Source organism: Sebastes fasciatus, chromosome 4 (assembly GCF_043250625.1).
Source record: "Sebastes fasciatus isolate fSebFas1 chromosome 4, fSebFas1.pri, whole genome shotgun sequence".
NCBI lineage: Eukaryota > Metazoa > Chordata > Actinopteri > Perciformes > Sebastidae > Sebastes > Sebastes fasciatus.
The window spans coordinates 30914633-30927039 of record NC_133798.1 but is presented as its reverse complement, the minus strand read 5'-3'; the positions used below and the strand labels follow the sequence as shown (position 1 = coordinate 30927039).

The 12407-nt window shown below is 41.5% G+C and overlaps 1 protein-coding gene across 2 annotated transcripts; it reads left to right on the top strand.

The window, feature by feature from the left end:
- The first annotated feature begins 555 nt into the window (after positions 1–555).
- On the top strand, positions 556–10850 carry LOC141766597 (peroxisomal succinyl-coenzyme A thioesterase-like). 2 transcript variants are annotated; one of them, XM_074633565.1, is made up of 11 exons: positions 566–714; positions 2181–2386; positions 2563–2662; positions 2749–2939; positions 3610–3779; positions 5947–6066; positions 6916–6998; positions 7159–7252; positions 8228–8308; positions 8842–8986; positions 9105–10850. In XM_074633565.1, the coding sequence occupies exons 2-11, from the start codon at positions 2191–2193 to the stop codon at positions 9239–9241; spliced, it is 1317 nt and encodes a 438-aa protein (XP_074489666.1). In that variant the 5' UTR covers positions 566–714; positions 2181–2190; the 3' UTR covers positions 9242–10850. The 2 variants fall into 2 exon arrangements, with proteins under 2 accessions (XP_074489667.1, XP_074489666.1); XM_074633566.1 differs by lacking the exon at positions 5947–6066 and having other exon boundaries at positions 556–714.
- The last annotated feature ends 1557 nt before the right edge of the window (positions 10851–12407 follow it).

Below are 12407 nucleotides of genomic sequence, written 5' to 3'. Positions count from 1 at the left end.
TAAAAGGAGGAGAACACAGCCTTCTTAACTATAAGGGAGCGTCAACAAATAGCAGACTCAGACTCTCAGGCAGTACAATGAGCAGAGTGCACACAGAGGGTGATATGAGTAATTGTGATGTTGACACATAAACACACAACTTCTCATTCAAACTATTATAGAAACACAAGCATGAGCATTATAACATGATACATGTGACTTTATAATTATTATAGCGATGCAGATACTAAACAATAGACAACTATAACAAATACTCACATTCTCATGGACGCACAGGAAAGACCATATCAATAAATAAAGATAAAAGAGTCCAGAAAAGTGCAACACTGATGCTGAGCTGAGTTGGAGGACAAATGAGGATTGTGATCTGCGCAGAAGGTGATTGGAATAACAGCACTTTCTGATCATGTGAAGACCATGCGCCAAGCCACAGACTATTGGTCCGTGCATGTGATCAATGCATGGGCTGGTGAGGGGATGCTTTTTGGTTAAACTGCTGCACCTTCTGAACAGTGTGCGTTGACTAAATCTGGACTCGACGGTGGCATTTTGTGTCCAGAAAGAGTGATGTTGCTGTGGGAGGAGACTGAAGCTCCAGCCTGTGAAGCTGAACTTCAGGTTAAATAAAAATCAGCGGTCAATCAGTGGCTTATACACACCAAACCTGAAGAAGAAGGCTGTGAGGTCTGCATCTGTTCTCAATCTGCTTGTACAGTAAGTGTTTACAATTTAAGGAATAAATAAGCATTTAAGGGAAGCTGGGGCATAACATTAAGTCTTTTAAGGGACTTTGAGTTAAAATTCAGGCCGTTGTACAGAAATTCACATGTATATATTTAGCTGTTTTTAGATGTTTGTCTTCAAAATTGGATACCTGCTCTTTAGTATTGGAAAGGAGTTCAAGTCAAGTCCATTTTTATCTATACAGTCCAATATCGCAAATTTGCCTCAAGGGAATTTACAATCTGTACAGCATACGAAACCCTCTATCTTTAGACCTTCGATTTGGATAAGAAAAACTCCAACCAAAAAACCCTTTAACAAAGACAAATAAATTCCTTTTTGCAGATATTGAGGATATGCACAGTTAACAAATAAAAAAATATATTGAGTTTTGAACAAACTGGATGAACTAGAGCTGATGTGTGCTCATCATGTAATAAGTAACTTGATGAGTTTATAGATTAATATGCGTGGTTAATGAATACTACTCTAGGACATTTTGTGCCCAGTTAAGAACTGGCACTTAACACTGGTAACTGAGGTAGGCAGATATAAAGGTATTCCTGACGAACATTTTTTTTTTGCTTTTGTGTTGTCGAGAATGAATTTGATGTTATGCCCCATTTTTCCGAATACAATGACTTGAGGAATCATCTGTTTGAGAAGGTTCAGTTGAAGAACTCTCATCATCGTGTTAACAAGAGAGGACCATGATTCAGAGCAAGCTTGACAAACTCAAGCTGTCTTTAGGAACCATTCACAGAGTAGAGTCTGATCAGTTTATCCATCCATCCATCCATCCATCCACCCCTCCATCATCCATCCATCCATCCATCCATCCATCCATCCATCCATCCATCCATCCATCCATCCATCCATCCATCCATCCATCCATCCATCCATCCATCCATCCACAAGCTGCTTGGAGATGGTCTTATAGCCTTTACCTTTAACATGCTTGTCTATAATTTTCTTTCTAATCTCCTGAGACAACTCTCTCCTTAGCTTTCTGTGGTCCATGTTCAGTGTGGTACACACCATGACACCAAACAGCACAGTGACTACTTTTCACCCTTTAAATAGGCAGGCTGACTGATTACAAGTTTGAAGATACCTGTGATGCTATTTACAGGACACACCTTAGTTTAATATTTCCCTGTGGTCAAATTATTTTCAATCTTTTCTAGGGGTACCATCATTTTTGTCCAGGCCAGTTTCATTTGTTTGTTTTTTAAAATGATTCTGTTGAACCACAATTCAAAAACAATAGCTGATTTTCATTAGTTAATTTTCAGTGAATTTTTATTTATTATTACTTTTGTCAGTTTCAAGTTACTTTAGTGACCATTGTGGGTTTTTCTTTCTTTAACGGAAGGGTACCAACATTTTTGTCCACGTCTGTATATACAGTATATGGGGCAGCAACTTGGTCCCACACAGTTTATGTATATGTTCAGTTGAATCAGGATGGACAGGAAGCAGGGTTGTGTGAAGTTGTCGGTCGAGCCGTCCAGAGGGCTCATGGATGAGAAGTTTATCGTCCTGGTCCAGAACGTCTTCCCTGGTTCCCAGCTGACCATCTACGCCCTCTACCAGTGTGATGATGGACACAGCTGGGAGGCGTTCGCTCACTACACCGCCAACACCACCGGGACTGTGAACGGTACGTGGTTCAATACCTAGACCTGGAAAATTAAAGAAAATTATTTTAGAAATGTTTTCAGTCATCTTAAAGTTTGTTATTTACAGCAAAACACATTTCGTTATAAAAATAAGCAGCTTTTTGGAAAAAATGAACATCAAAATTTGAAATAATTTTTCATGCCTTTTACCGTACAGTTTCAGAGGATCTCAGTCTGGGCGGGACATATTCTGGAGTTGAACCGATGGGTCTAATGTGGAGCCTCAGACCCGTTCCAGGCAGCAAACCTTGGCTCAGGTAGACCGACAAGGATAGAGCTGTTCAGATGATACCAATCAATACCGAATCAGTGTCAGAGTCAACTCTTTCCCATCATCCCTCAGGATGAGGAAGATGAACGTCCAGACTCCCATGGAGGTCAAAATCTCGGTGTACCAGGGTCACCAGACTGAGGGCTTCGTGGATCAGGTACCGCTGGCCGGTGTGGTGGTGGAGCGCTGGTACATGGCGCCCGGCGTCCGCAGGATCCCGGTTACAGAGAACGGACTCACTGCGACCCTCTTCCTCCCCTCAGGTAGGACCAGAGGAAAAACTAGTCTGCCCACTACTGGCTCACTTGCCAGAGTGGACTAGACAGAAAAGAAACCCCAAAAAAGCCCATAAGCAAACAGTGAAAATAGCCCCAAGGCAAGAGCAGCTAATGGCCGACTGACGCTCTGCAGAGAAACAAATATTAATAATCTTAAAAACACTTTATTACCAAACATTAAAATACATACCGATTAAATGTTAAAACTAGGGCTGCCAAGTATTAAATACTCTTATCAACATGGGAGTGGACAAATATGCTGCTTTATGCAAATGTATGTTAACAACACAAAAAAATGACAAATATTGTCCAGAAACCCTCACAGGTACTGCATCTAGCATAAAACATATGCTCAAATCATAACATGACAAACTGACAGGCAACAACAGCTGTCAGTGTGTCTTCCCAGCTGGGAAGCAGGGCTGAAATACATGAACACCATGAATGTCACACACATTCAAACCCGACAGCATAAAACAATACACACAGACACCAGTCTTAAGCCGACCAGTTGATCCTGTCCTCTCGTCTTCTTTGCACGCCAACAGACAAGTGAAAAATGTTTCCATCAGATATATTCCTAGAGAAGATCAGATAAACAATATCATTGTTGTGTAAACTGAGAATTGTTTTTGGTGTTTTGACTCGTCTGAAGGACCGGGACCTTTCCCCGGCCTCCTGGACCTGTGGGGGGGTGCAGGGAAGTTGGTGGAGTACCGCTCAGCGCTGCTGGCTTCTCACGGCTTCGCCTCCCTGGCCCTCGACTACCTGACACCTAAAGTCACCATTGAAACTGGGAAGATGGTGGACAATGAGTACTTTGAGGTAAAACCTGATGAGTATCTAAATTACTGCTCAGTGCATCTGAAAACATACATGCTACTGTTTATTCACACAAAAGTATGTTGAACGATAGTACACATATTGAGTATTCAGTGCATTGTCTGCGATTTTGGCCGGATATCTGCCTTTAAAAGACAGACTAAGTGTAACTTTAAATAATAAAATATAAATTGCTCTCCCAAAAATTTCTATCAAGACTACAGAGGACATGGTGTGATCATGAAGTGCAACCTGCATCCTGTTAATAATCATTTATTTTGGCTGTGAGACAGAAAGAGTCACATTAAGTCAGGTTCATGTTAAGTTATGTGGGTTAAAAGTCTTTGCTGCAGACACCAGGATGTGTGTCTGTTATCTTTCTGTTTATGCGTCACTTAACACATAAAATCTGGTTCAGAAGTTCATTGACCTTTACAGATCAGAGACTAGTGTTGGCATTAAAGACAACAGGAGGAAGTGTCATTCAGAGTTTTTGTTAGTTTAACTTGATATTAAATTAATTTCCATAACACTATTATTATTGCTACATTTCTACTTTAATAATATTATAAATATGTAGCACCGGGCCTGACCCTCTAATAGGGATGTGACGGTGAGGAAATTTTCCCACCGGTTAATAAAGTCGTGACAACACCGGTGTTAGCGATTACAATGGACATTTTACAAGAAAAGATGACGGTCAATAGGTGTAGCGCGCTTACTTTGATCTTTAATGTCAGGTGGCTATGTGTCTGGCCTCTCCGGTCCAGCTTTCGCTGCGGAGCAGAAAAAGCCATGCTGTGATTTGGTACCAAAAAGTTGTAACATTTGGAGATTTCTGCATGAATTGCATTTTTCTTGGCGATTGGATGGCGAGCACTTCTGTTGTGTAAACTGCTCAGAAACCCCCTTATTGTCAATCTAGCTAGGAAAGCCATCCATTCTCTGAATGCTCTAGGTCTCTAGTTTGTGGCTGTAAAGTTTCATGAGGCTGTGATTATCCTAGAGGTCACCACAGGTCATTTTATACAGTGAGGTCAAGTTCCAAAACATGGTCTCACTACAATGAAATGGCTACTATGGGGACTAACATCATCACACATGAATACAGATGGGCTCATTGGATCCAAAAGAGTCTCAGCTTTACAGTGTTACCTAATTTATGTAATTCAAGACTTTTTAGGGACCCCAGTATGCAGAAATATTCAAATACACCATTTTAGTATAGGCGGAAATAACACATTTCTACTGTATTCAAAAGACTGAATGGTTTTTGCCCCAAATTGCATGTTATTATCATAAAGTGGGCACGTCTGTAAAGGGAGACTCATGGGTACCCATAGAACCCATTTTCATTCACATATCTTGAGGTCAGAGGTCAAGGGACCCCTTTGAAATTTGCCATGACAGTTTTTCCACGCCAAAATTTCGACTACCTTTGGACCTTCGCTCTAGCTCTACCAGAGCTCTAACTGAGCCTGCTACAATCAAAGATTAACCTCAATGGTGTAATATGTTCATAACTGTTTTCTAGTTTAACAGTTTGACACCAGGTTTCATTGGCTGGAAAGGTTTTTCATTTATCTCTAAATGCAGATCCACTGTTGGAGAGGAAAAACCCTTTTAATAGGAAAAAGGGAAATCTAAGGAAAATCATCACAGAAATGATCGTTCCTCCAGGACAGATGTGTGAATTATTATCTGAAGATTTAGATAAGACAAAGATAACATAACTGACTGTTTCTTAAAACGTGATTTCACAACTTTAGTCGCCTGACACTGAGAGGAAAGGTGAGAGTCAAAGATCACACCCAGATTACAGCAGCCTGTAAACTACCAAGACATAATGAGAGCTGGTTCATGGAAACGTGTTGCCAATTAAAAATATTTGAAGTTTGAGTTATTATAGATGTCACAAGGTTTATGTCATCTAACACTGAATACCAGATAAAAGGATGTAGACCGCAAGAAATGAAGAAAGACGTACAAAGCTTCATCCTCTACAATACAGAGTGCAATCTTGGTTTATATGCATGTTAATATAAAGTATGAAAATCCACACAAACTTAAACTTAAAATTTCTTTTCTGCCTGTATCACAAAATGTTCAAAGCCTGGCCTCTGTGATACAGCTGTAACAGTTTGTTTTCTGACATGTTTTCCTGCTGCAGACTGCCTACAGACTCCTGGAGCAGCATCCTCAGATCCTCAGCAGCAGGATCGCCATGATGGGTCTTTCCTTCGGCACCAGTGTCACCCTCAAAACAGCGGTTTACTCCAAAGTTGTAAAGGTAAGACGGCTAGCTGAAAGTTACTTCCATCATCTTGATACAGCTTGAGGCTGGCCCACGCTAAAAGATTTTTCAAATCTTAACAGATGTTGAAAATGTGAGACCACACAGATAACGACATGTTGTGTTAAATTGAACAGTTTTGAACCCATAGTGTGTGGAGAGCAACGATTTGGCCAAAACACACTAACAGATTCATTCATGAACAATGTTGCGGCCTCTCAAACTAACGAAGGCTCTGGAGAGAACGAAGCTAGAAAGGACGCCATGAGACAGTTATGTGAAAAGGAAACAATCTATTATCAGTCAGGAAAAAAATAAATGTCAGAATGCAACTAAGCAAACAAAGGGTTGGAGATCCCAGTTAAATGAACAAAAGAGGGGGAAGTCGCTGGGCCGGCCACGCAATGGGTTGTCGCACCCAGCTCATAACCCTAAACTGAAAAGGGAGTTTACTAAAAACTAAACTAACAGGGATCTCCAGCCCAAAAACAAAGTAACAAAGTAAATTCTGGGAAATATCATCATAGATCGAAAAAAAAAGGAAACAATGGAGACCCCTTAATCAGTGCCACGTTTCTGCTCAGTGTTCTGGCTGCTCATGAAGCTCTAAGTTGATAGTCAGATAATAATAATTGTTGTTTCCACATAAAGTTGTTTTATAAATTGCTCCTTTGTCATTTTGTGTAGTTTTGCTGTTCTGTGTCACTTTTTGGATCTTGCTTGTCCATTAAAATGATTTCAGGTTTCCGTCTCCACTGGTCATGTGTAAACCTCTGTGTGTGTGTGTGTGTGTGTGTGTGTGTGTGTGTGTGTGTGTGTGTGTGTGTGTGGTCTCTGGTCTCTCAGCTCAGGTGTATAGTGTGTATTAGTGGGAGTCATGTGCAGCCGATTGACGCAACTATGGAGCAAACATTTATTGCCTATAACCAGTAAGTTGATCTTCCTTCAGTTACTTTCATATTTTTGCTCTCTCCAGAGAATGAACCTTACATTTGAATGACCCCAAGACCTTTCCTTTAGCGCCACCCTCAGGACAAACTTTGATCTTTCTCTGAAGCATTTTTCAGTGTTTTTATGTTGTCCAATCAGAAACGTTGATAAGACTCGCTTCACCGAGGAGAATCACGTGATCTGGCGAGATCTGCTGCTGCCCATCCCCACTGACCCCTCACTCAAAGTGGACGTGAGTACCACCAGGCAGAATTTCTCTCTGCCTTTTCCTCTTTTTGGGATTATTTTATTTCGGACTTTTCACACACACACACACACACACACACACACACGCACACGCACACATACACACACATACACACACACACACACACACACACACACACACACACACACAAACACACACACACACACACACACACACACACACACACACAAGATATGAAACACCCAGAACCCATACACAAAATGTCAAGCCCAAGTTCACACAATGTTGATTAAGCCTATTGCCACCAGGGAAAGCTCTCTGTATTTTGTAGTATACCGTAGTTGTGGTGTCTGTGGCGACTTTCCCTTGCTGGTGCGCCAGAAGTGATGCGTTTTATACCAACCGGCCAGAGCTAAAGGGGACAGGAAGGGGGAGACCATAGCGACGGAGCAGCAGCTAGGAATATGGCAATACTCCTAAATCCTAAGAAGCGCCCAACCAAAGTTTCGGGAGTGGATGCTCCAGATAAAAAAAAATAACTTGGCATTCAGAGGAAGGATTAAAGTTATTTTCCTTTTTTTTAATTTTATTTCCCTCTGGCCTTATTTGCAAGGGAAGACTTGAAGAGAGCGCTCCTGGAGGCGGGGGGAGATGTGGTGAGCTCACCTGCAGGCATATGTCATCAGCATGTCCACAGTGTTTGTGTATTTACTCTCACTGCCAGAGGGGGGAGACAAAAGTTCTGCACTGCAGATGGTTTGCATTATGTTGTATCTATGTGTTTAGAGACTAAACGGCGATGTGGATGAATTTATTTTATATTCTTTCGTTTTCAGCTGAGTCTACAACAAAGTGAAGTATCTGTGGCTAATCTTGCCTCTCTAGCTCTGAGTAATGCCTCAAAAATCCACAGATAAATGATTCCACAGGTGATATAGATATTCAAAGCTGCAGCCGGTGATAAAAGCTGAAACGCTGCTGCTGTTTGTCTCTGAGCAGGTGGGACGACTCAAGTGTCCTCTGTTGCTGGTTGTCGCTGAGGACGATCAGAACTGGCCCGCCCAGGAGTCTGCAATGGACGTGAGTTTACTGACATGACGACATCCTGTGTGAATAACAAGCTGGGTCCAGAGGTTTGAAGCTCCAGGATTAAACTTTACTGGTTGCTGAGAGGAAACTGAATCGTTACTGGAATATATTGAATTACAAAATGGCCATTATTAAATAAAAGATAAGTAAAGTTAATTAATTATATGAATAAATAGAGCACACAAAAAATTTCAGATGTCATTTTATTTTACAAACACAGCAAACATAAAGGGATATAACAAGGAATAGAGCAAAGTGGTGTAACAGTTTCTATTGTTGCAAACCAAACTATGTAGTGTTTTTACACACCTCTGCACACAAGAATCTCAACAAAATATATGTTGTTTTCACCAGGACCAAATGTTTTTTTGTGTTATTTTTTATGCTGGCATGTTATTGTGTTAGATCTCATGCAAAATAATGTATTGAATTTAGTGAAAAGCAACATTTTGCTCACAGACCTTTTAATGTCAGGAATTAAACATACAAATATGACAATAGGTTTTTTACTTCCTGTTTTCCAGATGAAGGAGATGATGAAGCAGGCGGGGAACAGCCACCTGCTGACTGTCCTGTCGTACCCGAACGCCGGTCACCTGATCGAACCTCCGTTCACACCGTTCGCCCGAGCCAGCACCTTCACAACTGTCGGCCCATCATCTCAGACGGGTAGGTTGACCCTCAGACCGGGAAGATTTATCTCTGAATGATTCAAAGTTAAGGTGCCAAAATCAGGACTTGAGTTTGGAGGTGTGACGGCTGTTTCAGTTGCCTGTTGTCTTTGCAGTGGTGGTTCTGTGGGGCGGCGAAATGGTGGCACATTCTCACGCTCAAGAAGACGCCTGGAGGAAGATGCTGGTCTTTCTGAGGGAGCATCTGTACGGCGGCGCAAACCCTGGTGCAACTTCATTTTCCCACCTGTAACCAAGCCACAACTGATGAAGAGCTACAGACGTAAAAGTACCGTTCATTTTTCCCATAGATAATGTTATGTGACTCACGTTGACTACAGCTTTGATGGACATGAAATGTTCCTGGTTGAATCACTACAAAAGATGAATAACTGTGTTCACGTGTGTACGAGATAAAAACAATGTAATTCAGGCACCAAATGTAATGAAATGATTCAAACTTCCATATAGTTGATGTCCCCACAGTGTTGCATGATGGGAGAATACTGTTGAACCTGAATGTTGACTAGTCCAGTAAAAAACATCAGTGACCCTCGATCATTATTGAACCACAACGGTGAAACTGGGCTCTAAATACTGAGTTAGAATGTTTTACTTTGGGCCCTCTGCAGTCTAGTCTCAGTGGTCAGATTGAAGAGGTTTAAACTGATCATCAATAGTGCTAACCCCTAGACCAACCTTCTCTTTCTATTGTGAAGCTTCCGCCTTTGACTGGCTTCTTCTCTATGGCAACGGTGGCCGAGGATCATGGGTATTGTAGTATTTAGAGCTGTCTGCCAAACTGACGTACAAACAGGCGGCAGCCTTCGGATCTGAAAAGTGAAGCCGAAGCTGAAGTGCCTTAAACTTGCATTCTTCCTAATAGCCAGCAGGGGGCGACTCCTCTGGTTGCAAAGACAAATGTGATTGTATAGAAGTCTATGAGAAAATGAGCCTACCTCTCACTTGATTTATTACCTCAGGAAACATTGTAAACATGAGTTTATGGTCTCAGTTGCTAGTTTCAAGTCTTCTTCAATACAGCATGATGTTCATTTAGTAAATTATGGTCCCATTTAGAGTCAAATAGGCCATAAAGCAGGGGGTGCTTTAGGGCGTGGCTACTTTGTGATTGACAGGTCGCTATCACGGCGTTGTCCGGTCTGGGAGTTGTCTGTGTTTTCATCTTACAACTTTAACCCTTTCACGGTGTGTTTTCAGTTCATGAAAGTGGCGACGTCACGGTGACGACGTCCACTTCCAATATACAGTCTTTAAGTACATAACATGATTTATCAGAAACAAAGTTGAATGAATTAAAACTGGTGGTCATAACATAAACATAAGAGATCGTTACATCATCTGGGAGAGTCCCGTGTTTCTGTTAAATAACATTCAGGATACGCTAAAAGAAATGTGAATACAGAACCAGAACCAGCGGCTCCTCCGACACATCCAGTTCGAGACTTTAGACTGATGTTGGCCTATAAGGCATTGAAAGGAACTGCTCCTTCTTACCTTCAAGCTATGGACAAACTTTACACGCCCCAAAAATAACTTCACCTGTTTTTATGCAAGGTTGCAATTTTTGATGATATATTTGGACAAAAGCATCCAAAGATAATCAGCTTACAATGATAGAAAACAGAGAAAATCATTAAATCCTCACACTGGAGAAGCTGACACCAAAGAATAGTTGAGTGTTTTCAATTGATAAAATGACTTAACTGATTAATTAATTATCTAAATATAGATAGATTTTCTGTGGATCGACTCATAAATACAGAGATTCTTTCACAAAGCATTTTTTTGTTCTGTCCTAATGTACCATCATTACATTAATAAAATACAGAATGAATAAACATGTCTTTGAATCATCTGTCTGCAGTTAACAGATTTTCCACACATCAAATTCCTATTCATAATTTGAAAGCATGATAGTTTTATGTTTCGGTAAATGTTTTTACATAATGCCTCTAGCCACAGCTATCGCCGGCGCGGCGGCATGATGATGTTTTCGGGTTGTCCGTCCGTCCGTCCGGATCATTCTTGTGATGTCTCAGTAACGCCTGGAGGGAATTTCTTCAAATTTGGCACAAATGTCCACTTGGACTCAAGGATGACCTGATTAGAATTTGGTGGTCAAAGGTCACTGTGATCTCACAAAACACGTTATTGGCCATAACTCAAGAATTCCTACGCTAATTATGACAATTTCACACACATGTCCTAAAGGATCAAATGATGTAGTGATGACATTTTGGACAGATATGGATGTAAACTCCAAGAAACTTTTCATGTAAAGAAAAACTAAGCAAATATGCCTTTAAAGGCAAGGCAAGGCAGCGCCTTCACCACCTCCGACAGCTGAAGATATTCAGAGTCTCCCTGAGGATCCTTCAGTATTTCTACTCTGGAGCTGCAGAGAGCATCCTGACAGGAAGCATCACTGCCTGGTTTAGCAACAGCTCCGCGCAGGACAGGAGGGCTCTGCCGAACGCACTACTGGAACCACACTCCCCTCCCTGCAGGACTTGTACACCAGGAGGTGCAGAACCAGAGCCTGTAGGATTATGAAGGATCCTCACCACCCAAACAACAGACTGTTCCAGCTGCTGCGGTCAGGTAAGCGCCTCCGCAGCCACGCAGCCATGCAGCCACGCAGCCATGCAGGCACGCAGCCAAAACAGAGAGACTGAGAGAGTTTCTTTCCCCAGGCCATCTGGACTGTGAACTCTGAACTCACCAGGGCGCCAGCCAAGCGCCACACGCTGCCCCTCTTATCCACACACCTTCACACACACACCTTCACACACACACACACACACACACACACACACACACATTCATAGAGCTACATACAGAGAATACACATACACTTATTATACTATTCACACTTATATTTACTGTAAAAATAATACCTTTGTCCCTTTAATTTGTATTACATTTTAAATATATTTGTATAGTTGTTGTTTGCACAATCTTGTGCGCACTGCCACTTTGCATTTCACTGCTCACCCTGTATGAGTACGTGACATAACAACAATAAAACTCTTGAATCTTGAATGTTGAAACTTTTATCATAGTGGCAGCAATGTACTGCTGGAGCTCATAAACTCAACACAAACTAAACTGACATAACTGTATCAAAACTTTGTATTTTCCCTTTATGAAGTAGCAGATTACACCGCCCTCTCCTGGAAATGTCCTGGAAAATGATTGGGAAATTACCAATCTGGAACCAATCGGCTATCGGTCTGACGATGATTTAGCCTCTGATGTCAACGGTCAATATTTCGGGGGTTCCGGTGTAGTCAGCGGATATCAGGGCCAAGACTTCCTCTTCCGTGCACTGCTCATTGTTTACAGTCCGATTAGCAACTTGAGACATGAGATTGCAGTTTACAAGCTAACTGTAA